This window comes from the organism of the source record quoted next, unplaced genomic scaffold (genome assembly GCF_019419815.1).
Source record: "Pyrus x bretschneideri cultivar Hongxiangsu unplaced genomic scaffold, Pyrus_bretschneideri_v1 Contig65, whole genome shotgun sequence".
NCBI lineage: Eukaryota > Viridiplantae > Streptophyta > Magnoliopsida > Rosales > Rosaceae > Pyrus > Pyrus x bretschneideri.
In genome coordinates, this window is record NW_025999804.1 from 1,055,514 (window position 1) to 1,071,837 (window position 16,324).

At 40.0% G+C, this 16,324-nt stretch overlaps 1 protein-coding gene across 2 annotated transcripts; it reads left to right on the forward strand.

Moving 5' to 3' along the window:
* The first annotated feature begins 9,899 nt into the window (after nucleotides 1-9,899).
* LOC125472161 lies at nucleotides 9,900-12,803 on the forward strand. Of its 2 annotated transcripts, none has more exons than XM_048573258.1 (2): nucleotides 9,900-10,193; nucleotides 10,752-12,803. In XM_048573258.1, exon 2 carries the CDS (start codon nucleotides 10,762-10,764, stop codon nucleotides 12,730-12,732), a length of 1,971 nt encoding a protein of 656 aa, XP_048429215.1. In that variant the 5' UTR covers nucleotides 9,900-10,193; nucleotides 10,752-10,761; the 3' UTR covers nucleotides 12,733-12,803. The 2 variants fall into 2 exon arrangements, with proteins under 2 accessions (XP_048429215.1, XP_048429214.1); XM_048573257.1 differs by having other exon boundaries at nucleotides 9,905-10,193; nucleotides 10,725-12,803.
* Nucleotides 12,804-16,324: the final 3,521 nt, after the last annotated feature.

The window sequence follows — 16,324 nt, forward strand, 5'->3', positions numbered from 1 at the left end:
ACTTAAGGAGTGTATCATTGTCTAAAGTGTTACCTGAACTTGTTTGGGCAGATTGTGGAGGTGCTTGTGTGGGGACGTATGGCTTGTTGTAGAAGCCCGGGGGTTGTTGCCTAAAGCCTCCTTGTTGTGGTGGTTGTTGGGGCTCCCTCCATTTGAAGTTCGGGTGGTCTCTCCATCCTGGATTATAAGTGTTCGAGTACGGATCGTTCCTTGGTTGGTTTTGGCCCTGAAATCCAATGGCATTAGCGCTTTCCAATCCACCATTTTCAATGAGTTGTGGGCACTTCTTAGAAGCATGTCCTTGGATAGAACACACTCCACATACAATCGGTCCTTGTACCCTCATTCCTTCGGCCATCTGAGAAACAATGGAAGTAAGATTAGCTAATTGTGAATGAATATCGGGTGTGGAACTTACCTCATGAACTTGCTGCCGTGGGGGTCCTCTTTGACCTACTCCTTCGTATTGTTGAGCGTTCAACGCTCGGTTAGCAATCAACACCTTGGCATCCCTGGGTGTCTTGTCCACCAATGCTCCACCCGCCGAGGCATCGAGCATTTGACGTTCGATAGGTAGAAGCCCCTCGTAGAAGTATTGTAGAAGCAACTCCTCCTTCATCTGATGCTGTGGACAAGAAGCAACAAGTGATTTAAATCGTTCATAATACGTAGGGAAAGACTCACCTTCTTCTTGCTGTATTCCACTTATCCTTTTTCGTAAAAGGATGATTCGAGAAGTTGGGAAAAACTTCTCCAGAAAAGCCCTCTTCATGCTCTCCCATGATGTGACGATTCCGGGAGCTAAGTCGTACAACCAATCCTTGGCTTTGTCCATCAAAGAAAATGGGAAAGCCTTCATCTTCAATATGCTTCCGTCGACGTTGACGGGAGTCATGCTTGAACACACCACCTCAAATTCCTTCAAGTGCTTGTTCGGATCCTCCATGGACAACCCATGGTACTTCGGAATATGGTGAAGCAAGCTTGACTTCAACTCAAACTCATCGGTCTTCCCTTCGGCAGGTGGGGGATATTGGATACACAAGGGTGCGGCATTATCCAATCCCGAGGCCGAAAGCTCCTTGAGTGTCCGGGTATCCACGGCCATGACTTGTGGTTCTTCAAATACCCTTGCCGTGGGTTCCTCAAATACACCTGCCGTGGCCTCTTCTTCTTCAAGGTCAGATTCCGGACATTGTGGACTTGGTTTGTATGGCTTCCTCTTCCGTCTCAAAGTCCTCTCAAAATCGCTGTCAAAATCAGAGATATGCTCACGAATCGGTTGAGAACTCCGAGTCATGCACTAGTACCTAAAACAAGGAAAACAAAACAAGGTCAGAATTCTTAACAAAAACTAAATTAAACAGAAAGTAACAATCCAAGGGATTAGCAAAGTTGCTAATCCCCAGCAACGGCGCCAAAAATTTGATGCGAACTAATTAAGCACACAAATTAAAACCCTCTTTTGACAATTGTAGTAAAGATGCAAGTAGGGATCGTTCTAGACCGGGGATTAGGAGGGATTACTAAATCACTTGGAAACTGACTAAAAAACGTAAAACAAACGTTAAAAACACTAAACTAGACTCAAAGAATGCAAAACTAAACAATAAAACACTAAAACAAATCAAAAGACTCAAAGAATACAAAACACTTACAAACACAAACTAAGACACTTTCTAACTAAATTAGACACTAAAGTAAAGGGGGATTGAGGTTTTGACGAAATTAAACTAAATGCACAGATTGTAATTTAAAGGCAGAATGTAAATATGAATGTGATGAAAATATGGATGAATGCTAGCTAGAAGGTTCTTCTCCACACATGTCACACTTGCATACCATTTGATTTTCAATTGGTCTTTCGATGAATTATGAAACTCAACACCCCGAGTTAATTAGGTCCGCTTAAATTAACCGTCAAGTTTTCCTTAAGTTAATGAATTGGATGGGTTAGCGCAACGCAGTTCAAAACATTCTCTAAAAGTCCTTTACGTGAAAAGCACAATAAAGATACAATCAAAGATCATTAAGCAATATGAAAACTATAAGTGTCAACGAGGCATTCGTTACTATGATGAGCATGAAACTAGTGCCAAGAATTCATTTAACGCGATTGTTTATAAGCAACCTCCACTACTTGTGAATATAAGTTCATAACTATTAGGTGAAATTCACTTATATTCTAGCGTCATATTCATGCATGAAAATTAAGCGTGCACTCTCAATAAACATACACAAATAAGTTATCAATCAAGCAGTTAAACAAATTGAATTCACCATTCATGAAATTCCAACCAAAAGTAATCAAATCATATTGCAAGCATAAACATGGTTTCGAATCACCCCCTAGCTAAATAGGGGTTTAGCCTCTCATGTTCACAAAAAGAGAAATACAATTGAATTTAAACATAAAGCACAAAGGATTGATTACACCTAGAACGCACAACGAATCCACTTGAATTTCTGCGCGTCGAAGCTCCTCTTTCCTCTTCTCCTTGCTGCGGCAGAGAGTGTTAGGGAATTGTTGGATAGTTTTCTGGGTTAGGGATGGATTTAGGGAGGTTGGGTGGTGCGGCAAGGTTGGTAGATGGTGTGTGAAGGTGTGTAAGGTGGCTGCGAAGATGGAGGAAGGCACGGCAATATGGGGGAAGGCTGGAATTAATGGTTTCTGGGTGATATTGGCTGCGGCACAAGGGAGTGAATGGGAGAGTCTTAGGGTTCTTGCGGCTGAAAAAGGGAATTAGGGTGAATCAATGAATAATCATGGCTTAGGGAGGATTATGGGCGAGAACGGCTGAATGATTATGGAATGGGAGGTGAATGGTTGCATGCGGCTAAAGGACAAAGAATGGGATCCTCCGAAGAGTGACGGCTTAGAAGACTAATAATATATGGTGAATGGGAGTTTTTGCGGCTAGGTTGAAATTAGGGTGATAATTAAATGGGGGGGGGGGGGGGGCCACGGCTTGTAAGGGAATAAATGGGATGGTGGCTGCCTGTTTTTGTGGCTGAAAGGAATCCATTAAAACCCCCCCTAGGGTGCGGCTAAATGGTAGATTACTTAGGGTTTTCTGAAATTTAAAATCTAATTTATTTTTTTGTTAATTAAAATTAAGTTAAAAACTTCTAGAATTAGGAAATAAAATCAGAAATTAAAAGGGATTAATTAAAGGGTGCGGCTAGGGTTAGGTTAGGAGAGGGAAATAGGGTTTAATTTCACAACATTGGACAAAAGTGCCCCCCCTTGCACGGCAAGGTAAGGGAATTAGAGTTAAGGCACGGCAAGGTTGTGTAATTGGGTTAGGGCCTTGGTCTTGTGTACTAAAGTGTATACAAGGCCTACAAAGTGGCTAGAAAATACGGACGTTTAAGTTTAGGAAAGTTTACCAAAACGGGAAACTTAGGGTTAACTTTCCTACTTCAAGTAGAAAACCTTGTTTGAGTAGGATTCCTCATTTTGGTAAGAATTCATCGTTGGAGTAGGAATTCGTCGTTTCTTGAAATCTTCAACTCATTCATTCCTCTTTCGCTCCAAAAGACTCCAATTTGCATCTTCTTGCACACTTTGGCCTTATAATCTGAAAATACACAAAAGTAGCCTTAAACACTAAAATAGCTAAGTAAACACAACATAAATGCACGAGAACAAGCTAATTAAGTCGCATGAATATGCTCCTATCAATGAGATACTAAATAACCAAAATAATTTGCTTTTAATCCAACCCACTAAATATAATTATTACATAAAATTCATTGCTTCATAACCCTTGTATTCTATGTTGATTGGTTGGATTTCAAAAGCCAAATGTAATGAATCTTCCGATAATCTTATTTCCTGTCCTGTATCATTCTCACCTGGTCGGAGAGAATTCGTCCTCGAATTCGAATCACCATCCGCTTTGGAGACAAAATATTGATATCTTTCACTCCAAACAAATAGATACTTTGAATAAATGAATAACTTTGAATGACATAAAATATGCTCCACATCCAAGGTCTTGATTTGGATGTCTTCCCAATAAATCTTCATCTGATTAACAATATTTGCAAAGTTCCTTGTATAATACTTGAATTGAAATTACCGACTCCAATAAAATCAACATATTCAGAAGTATCAGTCTCCAAAATATAAATTGTGTCATGTGGCTCGATCGATGTCAAGGTTTCATGGAAAATTAAAAGATTATGATAGACAAATATTTTGGAACATTCGACAATGAATTCCACATTCTCCTAACCCAAAATCGTGGCTCCGCCACTGATTACTAAGAGCAGTTCCAGCGTGGGAACCCTCCTCTTAGGCAATACACTATGCTATCCACCTAGTGAACAGTAACTGCCCTTAATGAACAGTAATCACCTTTTATATCTCCACTGTTGCATTTTAATAGCCCTGGCAATAGGCAATAAAATATTAATATTTTTTTAATTTATAAAATAATACAAAATAATTGTGATGGCTTTAATGTGCAAGTTGCATTAAACATATATTTTAATGGGTTTTAAAACCCACACTTTTGTGACATCAATTCCATCAGACATTATAATTCCCCATCACTCTTTCATTCTCCCCTCACTCAGCCGGCTCTCTCTCTTTCTCTCTCTTTCACACACACACACACCACATCCCATCGCTCTCCCTCACATCTCTCCCTTTCTCTCTCTACCCATTAAACTCTCTCTCTCTCTTTACTCAGCTTTCTTTCCCGTAGCTCTCCTCACTATCTTCCCCTTAGTGCAAGCCAAATAACCACCACACCATCTCCAAATGCCGCCAAAACTCCCCAAAATTCAGTCAAAATTTTCTAAGGGTCTATGCAACTCACTCTTAACCCTTGACCGTGGGAAAACCCAATGGAAAACGAAAACTTGGTTGTGTAGCTCAACGAACATTGGCGAAACTTTCACTCATTCGACCACGGTAAGCCTAGATTTCTCACTCTTAAACTTTCCCTTGAGTTTTTGGTAAATATTCTTAGCATGCATGTACTTTTCAGTGCATTTGAAGGACAAATTTCCTTACTCTGTTTTCCCATCAAAGTTTGTAGGATTCCCAAGCCAAACCCAGCTAAACCCCGTTGGTTTGGTTGAGTTGAAGGCATATGACGATTTCACATGACCCTTAGACCATGGGTTTGAGCTTGCATGCTTGAATCCACTTCGAAATCAACGAAAACAAAGAACTCCAACTCATACCGTCGCTTTCAGGGGGTTTTCCGACGAGCTTTGGCCATCTTTTGGTTTTAAAGGTTAACGCCAGGATGACATCAGCCCTGGCGTCACATCCACTCGGGCTCTCGGGCGGGCAATTCCTCATAGGCCCGGAGCTTGGGCCTCCACTCTTTCTCGGGCTACCCACGCTGAAGCTTCAAGGCTGGGCTATCTGGCCCTATTTCATCCCCCTTCCCCTGAGCACCAGCCCACACTGGAGTTTCTCTAAGTGGGATAAACCTACTCCTTTCTCTTCTTGCCACTCTGCAACCTTCACTCTCTCTCTCTCTCTCTCTAATTTTCCTTTCTCTTTACACTCTCTTTGTCACTGAGAGCCACCACCACCTATTCCCACTTTTCCATCCAAAAATTCAAGCTAAAACTATCACATTTAGAATCCATGTGACATGAGGAACATGATGGTGGGATTGCATGGCAATCTAGTGACTTGAAGGTGGTGTATTTGAAATCCCCTCTCGGTGAAGAAATTTTGGTGAACTCCGAGTATGAACTTGTTGAGTTCTAGCTTGATATGGGTTGATTTAGACACATATTAGCCTTAGGTACGATTTCCAACTCTTGCACGTGAATTTTTAGTTGAAAATAGAGGTGTTTAACCTCTGCCTTCTCTGTATTATTCGTTTCTAGTTTTCGACGAAGAAGTCTAGTCAAACTCGACGAGTTAGAGGTGTTTCTAGCCCAAAAACGAGCCAAATCCTCTAAGACCATCTCCAACCCTGACCTAAAACCTAAAACTATTTAGCCTAGAATATTTAGGTTTTAGCCTAGAAACAGCTTTTCTGCTTCAACCCTTATGGCCTAAAATTTTAGTTCGGGATTATTAAAGAATGAATTTAGGCTAATTGTTTTCTTAAATTAACTTAAAAAAAATTATGTGGACTATCGTAATTTAATTTTATGAACATTTTAATCTAAAAATATTTAAATTCCGATAAATATTGAAAAATCACTAAAGCAACACATGAAACTCACCAAACTTTCAACTTTCACCAATCGTTCAACTTTCACCAAACTTTCAACTTTCACCAACCGTTCGCAGAGGCAAGAGTCTTACAGGAAGGGTGTGGAAAGAGCATTCGGGATCCTACAAGCTCAATGGGTCATTATTAGAGGGCCTGCAGGATTTTGGCATACCGAAGACCTCCATTCAATCATGATGATGTGCATAATTTTTCACAACATGATTGTGGTAGATGAGTACATCGAAATTGAAGAAGATTCAGATGAAGATGTGGATGATGACCAACCAACACATGCGAGAGCTATTGCAAGAGATGTTGAATATCTTGCTGAAACCACAGATGAGACCCAACAGGATAGGGTCACATTGAGTGAGGATATGAGACGTTTAAATAGAATTCAAGCTCCTCAAGGTCATGAACACACTTCGCAAGGATTTGGTTGAGCATGTATGGCACCAAAAAGGTGAACGTTGATGATGTTGGGTGAGCATTTATGTAATAATTTTAAATGTACTATGTTGGTATTTTCTAGTAATAAATTTAAGTGTCTTCTTGCGCAAAGTATTTTGTGTAGTACATTGGATAAATTATTGAATGGAGGTTGAATTATTGAAGGCATCTATTCTACATCAAAGTGTGGAATAATAAGAACAATAATTATTGAAGGCATCTAGATTAATAGAAACAATAATTAATACACATGACAATTAATAAAGTACATAAACTTAATACAAACGACAATTAATGAACCACATAAACTTAATACAATCGAAAATTCATAAACTACATAAACTTAATAATAATATCCACCATCTTGATTTGGTGATGGACTTGGTGGACTTGGGGTATAACCTTGAGATGAATTATCTTCTTGAAATATACTCATTCTCACATCCCTTCGCAAAATTTCCAAAATCTGAGGGTATGAATTGAGGGGTTTTAACCTTGTTTGCTCACCTTTATTTTCCAAAATTTGACGAGGTCCACCAGTACGATCTTGACGAGTCTAAGGTTCAATCCATTCAAATTCGTTTGGATTTGTGTTTAGGTAAGTTCCTAGACCTATGGATGATTTTTTATGAGTTTAAACTTGAAATCCGTCGAATTTGAGCTTAAAACTAAGCCTGGCTGTGTTCTAGGATTTTTTCAGATTTCTACGACGATAAATGGTGGACGCCGTTAACTTTGACGGTGGCAACGATCGATTAGTTAGAAATAACAGTATCTTCTAACGGAAATGGTATAGTTCTTTACCTTGGTTTAAACTTATCGGCGACCAACTCGTGGCACCGGAGACATCAAGTTTGATGCTTACTTGCCGAATCGCGGCAAGTACGGCAGTGCGTTCGTCAACGATGGTGACATGATGACGGTGCATCTTCTTGGCATGTGACACCACCACAACGGCACGTGGTGGTGCGTGGCCAGAGCACGACAGCGCGTGAGGGATCTGAGACCTATATTAGGTTTTTTGATGATCTAATTGATATCCTGAGACTATGGTGATCTATTAATATAGTATAGCTAGCTACGGCCATAGGATTATTGCAAGTATCGATATTTCTAGTAGAGGCTAGATGCTAGTCATGGATTAGGTAGACGCCAATTCACCTGGTTGCTATACTATTTGATTTATACTGTGAGTTTAATTGAATTACTTTCTTTGATATGACAGGCATTGTGATATGAACGTTGTTACTATTATGGTAGTATTAAGATATTTAGTTTTTTTTTAACTATATATGCAATTTCAAAATGGGGGTTAGTATGTTCAAATGATTTTGACTAGATAAACTTGATCCACTCACACTTAGTTTTTCGACCCCTCAGGACCTAGGGAGAACAAGGAGACATTTGGAAATCACGAGTGGGCTGGGCGGTGAGGCTTTGACTTACAGACTTGGGTGATGACTTTTTCTGTTATTTTATCTAGTTGTAATCATTGCATGATCGTACTTTTAATTATGCATAGCATTGCACTACTACTTTATGTTAACTGTTGTATGAACTATTGCATGCTATGGATTAATGTGATAATAATGGGATCGTATCCCTTGACTTATGTCCCCAAGTGGGGAGGATGTTTAGGCTTTGTAGGGTAGTTGACTTTTGAATTTAATAAAGAACATTTTGGTTCAAATTTATTCACATCATGTATTCCTTACTATGGCTTTCTTCATTAAGTTGGCGTTGTGACGTCATCCTTCGATGGGGTTACATCATCAACTTAGTGTCGGACATCACATATCGACCTCTTAACTTGTGAGTTATTGGGTCGGGATGTGTCAAATTGATTTAATTTTAAAACAAATGAAATGCCAAATCGGGGGAGAGAGCCAAATCAAGGATGGTCAACTTAAGGATAAATGTAACTGATTTATTTAATTTTAAATAAAAAATTATTTGATTAAATTAAGGATTATTTGGTGAAGTCAAATCACGAACAAGCTGAAATCAAGTCTTGGTTCTTTTTTCAATTAATCAAGTCTAAAATCAAGACCAAATCAAGCCAAAATCAAGACTTACAGAGCCTATAAATACGAGGCTCCAAGACAAAGAAAGAACCCCTTGAGATACACATACATCCTCACTCAGATGCTTGTACTCTCAAGCACTTTACACACTCAGAACGTTCAAAAAGCTCTATGTAGTCTTCGCCACACTTGTGAAGGACCATCAAGTACCACTACACATGCTGGTTCCTCCATTGGCACAAGCCAAATTTTTGTGGCACTTGTGGATTCGAGATCAAGTGATCACTACGACCCTTGGATCAACAACCTTACACGTACACTTTGCATCCCAGAGATCGAATTAGATGATCAAATTTTGCAATCAGAGGTTGTAACCTAAACTTTCATTAGTACAAAATTTTATTTTGTACAAGGGTTCTTGCATTTGTTACAGGAAAATTCGTGTTTACACATTGTTCTAGAATGAACCTCTCATTAGAGACACTCAACATGTGGAAAGAAAATGTAGAGAGAGAAAATAGAGAAAAAGGGAGCTTGGCTCGTCTATAATTGCTAGCTTTTCTTTTGTGGACTCATGGCTTTATTTATATTAATCATATGAGCCTTATTTGCCCTACAAATAACACAAGTCATAAAGGGATTGGACTCTCAAATTCTGTTAGAATCCTACTTCTAAATTTATAAAATCACACTCATAAATAATATTAACTACAACAAAACAATTTTTTTTTAATAGATAGAGAATAATTGTGATTTTTGTGACATTCCACATCGCCTAGGGGAGTGATCCTTATATGTATATTCTCATCTCTACCTAGCACGAGGCCTTTTGGGAGCTCATTGGCTTCTTGTTCCGTAGGAACTCCGAAGTTAAGCGAGTAGCGCACGAGAGCAGTCCCAGGGTGGGTGACCCATCGGAAGTTCTTGTGTGAGTTCTCAAAAACAAAACCGTGAGGGCTTGGTCGGGATTCAAAACGGACAATATCGTGCTACGGTATGAAGTGGGCCTGGGAAGTGGTCCCCTGGGTGTGGATGTGACAATTTTAGTTTTGCTTATTTTGGGAAAAATCCAGCTAGATAATAGGATTTGATAAAAGTCTGCAGAAAAAAGTTGTTTGGGTAAAATACTAAATAGTCTGTTTCTGTTGTAACAAAAATAAATAAAAATACCAGATAGTTTGTTATATTTATATAAAATGGAAAATAAATATAAAATAAAAAAACTTCAACGAAACCGGTGTTGTGGCTGTGGTGCCCAACACCAAATCATTTCCCCAATCCTTGTAACCCTAACTATTTCTATTGGCCCAAAAACCAGAAACTCGAAAAAAAAAAAAAAAAAAAAAAAAAAATCCGAACCCTAAGCCCCTAACTCATCGCCCAAACTGCTGCGTCTCTCCCCCGCTGGGCCTCTGATTCGCCTTAATCATTGAACACAATTGCGTCAGATTGTTGCATTCCAACCCAGAAACCCAAATTCCACCGCCTTTTGAGATCGAGGACGATCACCCAACACACAGAGGTACGCTCCCCCAAATCATTTCTCGCCACTCTCCGTTTGTTGTTGTGATTGAATTCCTCTTTTACGAATTTCAGTTCTTTTTGTTTCAATTGTTGCTGTGATTGAATTGCTCGGGGCGTTTTCTGATTTGGGTTTGTAATTGTTTGGTTCGAGAAATCGGAATTTGACTTAGTTGAGTGTTTTGGGTTGGATTTTGTTTACGTTTTGAACCGTTTGAATTGTGATTCGTGCTTTGCCAATTTAAATTGACATTGGGTTTGATTCGGTTTTTTAGCCAATTTATTAATTTTTTAATGTTCTTGAATTGCGCCAAGCAAATGTGGGTTTGGTTGGAATTTTTCCTGAATGTTTAGGGAATTGTGTAACTGGACCTCTAAATTCTGCAGTTCTCTGATTATATGCATGACGGTTTAATTTGGTTTGGTATCGAAATGCTGCTTTCGCAGAATAATTTTTGTTAGAAACAACATGTTGGGAGATATAATTTGGTTTTGTACTGAATACATGCATCCTATATCTTAAACGCTGCAGGAATTGTTGTGTTTGCTTGCTTTCCAGTTTCAAGGAGATGTCTCCAGCATCGTCCAGATCTAAGTCTAAGGACAAGAAGGCTATCAAAGAAACGCAGACACCTTTAAAGCCTTCAACGGGCCCTGCTAATGCAAGTAGTGGGGTCCCAGCTAGTGCATACAATCCACTTTTAGGAACCTTCCATACCCTTGAATTATCACCAACACCTTCTGTGTCGCCTCTTCACAGTAATAGTCGTTTCCGCAACATAGATGAAACAGATGACCATTCTGGGGGCTCTGTTGCTACAGGAGTGGAGTATGATTCTGTTTCCAATAATGGTAGCTGGTCAGGTGAGTCGGAAGACCATAAAGACAAGACATCTAATCCTCCTGCCAAGCAGGAAGCAGTCCCAGGAGCTGACAATGACAAGCGAGAGAAAATCCGTCAGAAGAATGAGAGGAAGCATCAGCGACAGAAAGAGCGGCGAGCTCAGGAGTTGCATGAACGATGCAGTGGTTATATCATGTCAAGAAAGCTTGAGGCACTTGCTCAACAGCTTGTGGCAATGGGATTTTCACAAGAACGGGCAACCATGGCTCTCATACTGAATGAAGGCAGAGTAGAGGAATCAGTAGCTTGGCTTTTTGAAGGTGGTGAAGATACAGATAAGCCAAGGGATCAAAACTTTGGTGGGGGTAATTTGAAAATTGACATATCAGAAGAACTTTCCCGGATTGCTGATTTGGAAACACGGTTCAAGTGCTCAAAGCAAGAGGTTGAAAGAGCTATTGTATCCTGTGAGGGTGACCTTCAGAAGGCTGCTGAAAGCTTAAGAGCGTCAAAGCAAGACCCACCCTCTGTATCACCTAAGCCTGAAGAAATTGGTGATCCTCCAACAGTTACTAATGGCAAGCTTCCCATTGCTGTTAGCCAGAACTTGAGGCCACAAACAAAACCTAGTCCTCCTCCAACTATCCAACAAAGAAGAGACGACAAAGACTTTAATTACACAAAACAAGCAGCTGCAGTTGGAGGGTCTTTAGAATCTGCAAGTAAAACTATGCAGCCTCTGAAGAGAGGACAGCCAAAGTTGGAGTGGATGAAACCCCAACCGACACCAGTTCCGGCTGAGAGAAGGTGGACAAATTCAGGATCAAATCCTTCAGTTTCCTATTCTTTGGCATCACCTTTGCAGGTATCAACTCCACCAGCTAAGATGGAAACTCGTTATGTAGCTTTAGGGGGTGAGATGAAGAACCTTCCGCCTTTAACAGTAAGGGAACCGGTTATTATGATGCAGCGCCCTCAATCTGTCAATATAAAGCAGGTCCCTGCCACTAGTATGAGCTCATCGCCTCCTGGATCTGCTGCCAGTTGGTATCCTTCTACTAGTGTCGAAATGATGAGGTCCAATGGTTTTATTCCCCACATGCCTAGCAATAGAAGCCTCAGCCCTAGTAATTTGAGTTCAAATCAGATGTATCACCAGTTTCAGTATCAACAACAACAGCAGCTGCAGCAGTTTGTTCCTGGAAGCAGCACAGCTGAATCCCGTGGAGCAAGCCGAGGTAATAATCTATGGAGTAGGGCAGGTGCATCTCCAACACTTGGTGCTGCTTCCTCCCTCGGACTTTTCTCAGGGTTAGGTTCAGTTGGTTCATCAGGGGCAGCTTCTCCGGCAGACTGGAACGCTGGTGGAGGCTCATCTGGACAAATAGATTACACCAACATTGACTGGAGTTTGGATAGAGGTCTGTCTGCACCAAGGCCCAACGGGTTGTGGACAGGACTGCCTACTACCATGAAGAGCAATCCCAACTTTTATGATTCAAAGCCTACTGGTTTGGGTGCTCAGCCTGGAATGAGAGTGGCTTCCTCTAACATGAATGGCATTTCTTTTGTGGGACTGCAGGATGGAGCTGCTAATGTTGAAACATCAGCCGCGGTCTCCCGAGAGTGGACTTCGCCATTTGAAGGAGAGGATCTTTTTAGTTTACCCAGACAGTTTGTTTCTTCTTCTCTGTAGGCGAGAGGAAAGTATTTCAATGAATAAAATTCAAAAAAAAAAAAAAAAAAAAGCAAAAAATTTGTGCGTGATTTGATGTTGGTGTTGATGCGACAGTGTTCCTTGTTGATGGATAACCTTTCAGTAGAAAAGCATCCCTGAGTCCTTTGCTTGATGCTCTCCTTTTGATAATTTTTATGCATTTTGGCAGAGAGCGATAAATACCCTGCAGCCTCGTTTGCCGGCTATAATCAAGATATGTTGAAGAAAGAAATGTCCAACTTGAATATGATGGTACTGATACACTAGACCAGATGAGATTATAAAAAGCTGAGGTTTGAAGTTTGAGTTAAACACAAAACGCCCTGGGGTGATTTTTGGGGAAACAAGATCATCCAAAAAAATTTCGAATCAGATCGGATCATAATTTTAAAATTTGAATTTCCGGAGCCAAAAATTACAAAACAAAATTTGGAAATTCATATAATTTTTGTTTTAATTCAATCAATTTGGTCAGCATGTTAAGATACCATACACACTCCGTTCCGGGTATCTTCTCTCTTTGGTGAAAGTTCTCTCTCTTCCTTGAGAGTATTTCTCACTACTTGTAAGCCTTTCAATCTAGGGTTTTTCCGGTGGCATCGGCCCCAGCTTCGGCTAGGGTCAGCTGTCGTGCCTTTTCTTTTTTTCTTTTACTTCTTCTCTCCTTGCTTCTACAGTTACCTATTCTCAATTTTTTCTCTCTGGTCTCCCTTGTTCCTCTACTCTTGAAGGTATACCTCTTCCCTACCTCTCTTCGATTCGATTGTCAGCCATGTTTCTTTATGAGATTGTGTGTAGAGTTCCGACGGTTGCTCTAGCTTGGGTGGTACAACCACCACCACTTTCTCCTTGTAATCTGTCAGTTTCGACAGAGTCGTTTATGGGTATCCACGAACTTCATTCTGATAGTCGGCTTCGCTCACTTGGTTGCCGATTATACCTTGTTTATGGCTGTGCTCTTGTAGCAACTTGTGGTTGGAGGTGGCATCTGTGGAGGTGTTACTGGAAGGAGGAAGGGAATCGGCCGTTGGACCTGTTTTAGAGGGTGGAGATGGCAGTGGAAGCTTATGGCGGAAGTTGTGTAGTTTCTGGGCCTCTCTATTGTTGGGCCTTTTTTCTTTTCTCCTTTAGTTTTAGGCCTTTTTTGGTTGTATTTAAAGTGTGTGTTGATGTGACAACCTGTCCCAAATTTTACTTTTTTATTAATTTTAGAAGTGCGAATTTACGAAAATGACCTAGAGGCAAGGACTTTGACTTCCGTTGATCATCGGTTAGAGTGACGTATGACTTATTCTTTAAGCATATCCTCGTAGTACTTGCCACTACGAACGCATAGGCGAAAGCCATTTGCGAGTCTGAATTATAACGGTATAATTACGGACGTTTGAAGTTGGTTATTTAAAGGTAGTTAAATTATTTGAACTGAAGGAAAAATTTTGTCCTAGCTAAGAACATGTAAGAACATTTGAATACATAGGCATACTAATAACACTTTAAAGTAGGCATGCATTCAAAAACAATTCATAAAACCCATGACTTTCAAAGCCTAGTATATGGTGAACCATAAGACTCTTTAACAATATTAAAGAGAATAAGAATTTAGAAATTCTTTACCCTTGAAGCTCATCCTTGATTACACAAGGGATTCACCCAAGTGGAGGGCCTTCAAGTCACCTCCTTGCTCCTTGGATCTTCCTTGTGATTTCCTCCCTTTTAGTGCTCATTTTCTTCTTTGAGGATTTGAGGATTTGAGGATTTGTTCTCCAAAAACACCAAAGGTTTGGTGTCTCTAAGTCTCCACACCAAAGATGTAGTGTGAAGATGAAATGGATGACTTAGGGAAGAAGAAGATTGCTAGATGTTCCTCCCCTAAGTGGCCGGCCTCTATGTAGAAAATGAGAGAATATGTTTCACCCAAATAATAATTAGAAAACCCTTATTAGAAACAAAGCTATAAAGATGACTTTATACTTCATCTCTTACGTTAGTGGCAAACTTGCAATTAAGCAAAAGTTCCCACTACCCTTGATATGGCCGGCCTCCATTTGTTATTGGGCTTAATTGCCCATTTTGTTTTAGTTGTCATACAACTTAAACATAATGGGCCTTGTGGACCAAAACGTTTTTGTGCTCCGAAGCCCAAAACTAACTTAAACGCCCAATACGAACGTTTCGTATAATTAATTAACTATTTAATTAATCTTGACCATTCTTCAATTAAACCATTTAATTGCTTATCCATTTCATATAATTTCTTCACTTATATCCTTACTCGGTGTACGATCCATTAGGTTCCAATTAGCGAGGTAGTGGGCGATGTTACTCTTAATGATCGATTGTGAATTGAAACCACATTTCAATTCTCCCTTAAAATTAGTGTTTGCTAATCTTTAGGGCTTCCACAAACCATGGGTGACGCCTAGCAGCATGTCATGGTTACCCAAGCTAAGTAGAAGTGGTTGGAGAACCTATCCAGTTACAACTACAATGCAATACGGTCCTTCTCTAATACAATACTCTTAATCACATTGTTTAAGTGATAGTTTGTTTCATGTCTACTATCCAATGTGATATTTCTCTATATGATTCAATTGAATAAGATTTGGAACAAACTTCCTTAGTCATATTCATATGCTTTGGCCAAAGACTCTCGAATCATATCTTAGAGTATTCTCCTTCCACCATGGAAGGTTAGAGATCCCTTGTTGTGCATTTATATGCCTACATGACTAGATAGCTTGACCCCAACAATGCCGTGGACACTCCAATGGAATGCCGTTGACATAATCAAAGATCAAGGACCTAACCATTAGACATCAATGATGCCTCAGGTCAAAGGACTACTTTGCATATTGCAACTATTGAGTTCTCACATGACATGTATGTTCGAACTCTCGTTTGATCGTTGTTCAGTGTACTCGATTACTCTTTCGAGCACCTATGTGTTTGCCTTAGTGTCCAACACCAAATGACTTGAGACTAGTTCATACTCACGCTTGAGTCGACATAACACATACTAACCTTAGCGGATTGTCAATGCCCAATTGGCAATCCTATGGCTAGGAACGTTTTAGGAATGAACATAAGAGAAAGGTCCCGTTAATTTAACTAACTTAAATCACTTGTCTATTAGATCAAATACATTCCTTGGATTCCCTTATTGCTTAAACACAAGATACTATAAATAGTGATTAACAATAAGCTTTGCCCTCTATTAAACATATAAAAGTTTAACACAATAAGTATTCCAAAAAGCTATTACATCAAATGAGTGGCTTTGTGGGCATACTTCCAACATGAACTACCACCTTGTGGGAAGACTAACTAATCAGCCTTAAGTAAAGAGAAAAAGGGACCAATCAAATTAAGAGGGATGGAGGACCAATGAGAGATCAGAAAAGAAGAAGAAAAAAAAAGAAAAAAAGAAAAAAAGAAAAAAAAAAGGGGGGGAGTAGCCTTCCCGTCGGCCCACACCCACCGCGAGCTCCCATTTTCCAAGGCCGATTCCGGCCAACTTCGGTGGAGATTTTCGACGCCACCACCACCATCTTGAAGTTCTCATTCCCCTCTA

Coding starts and splice junctions, on each gene's coding strand:
- LOC125472161 (XM_048573258.1), top strand. CDS start 10,762: ATGTCTCCAGCATCGTCCAGATCTAAGTCTAAGGACAAGAAGGCTATC.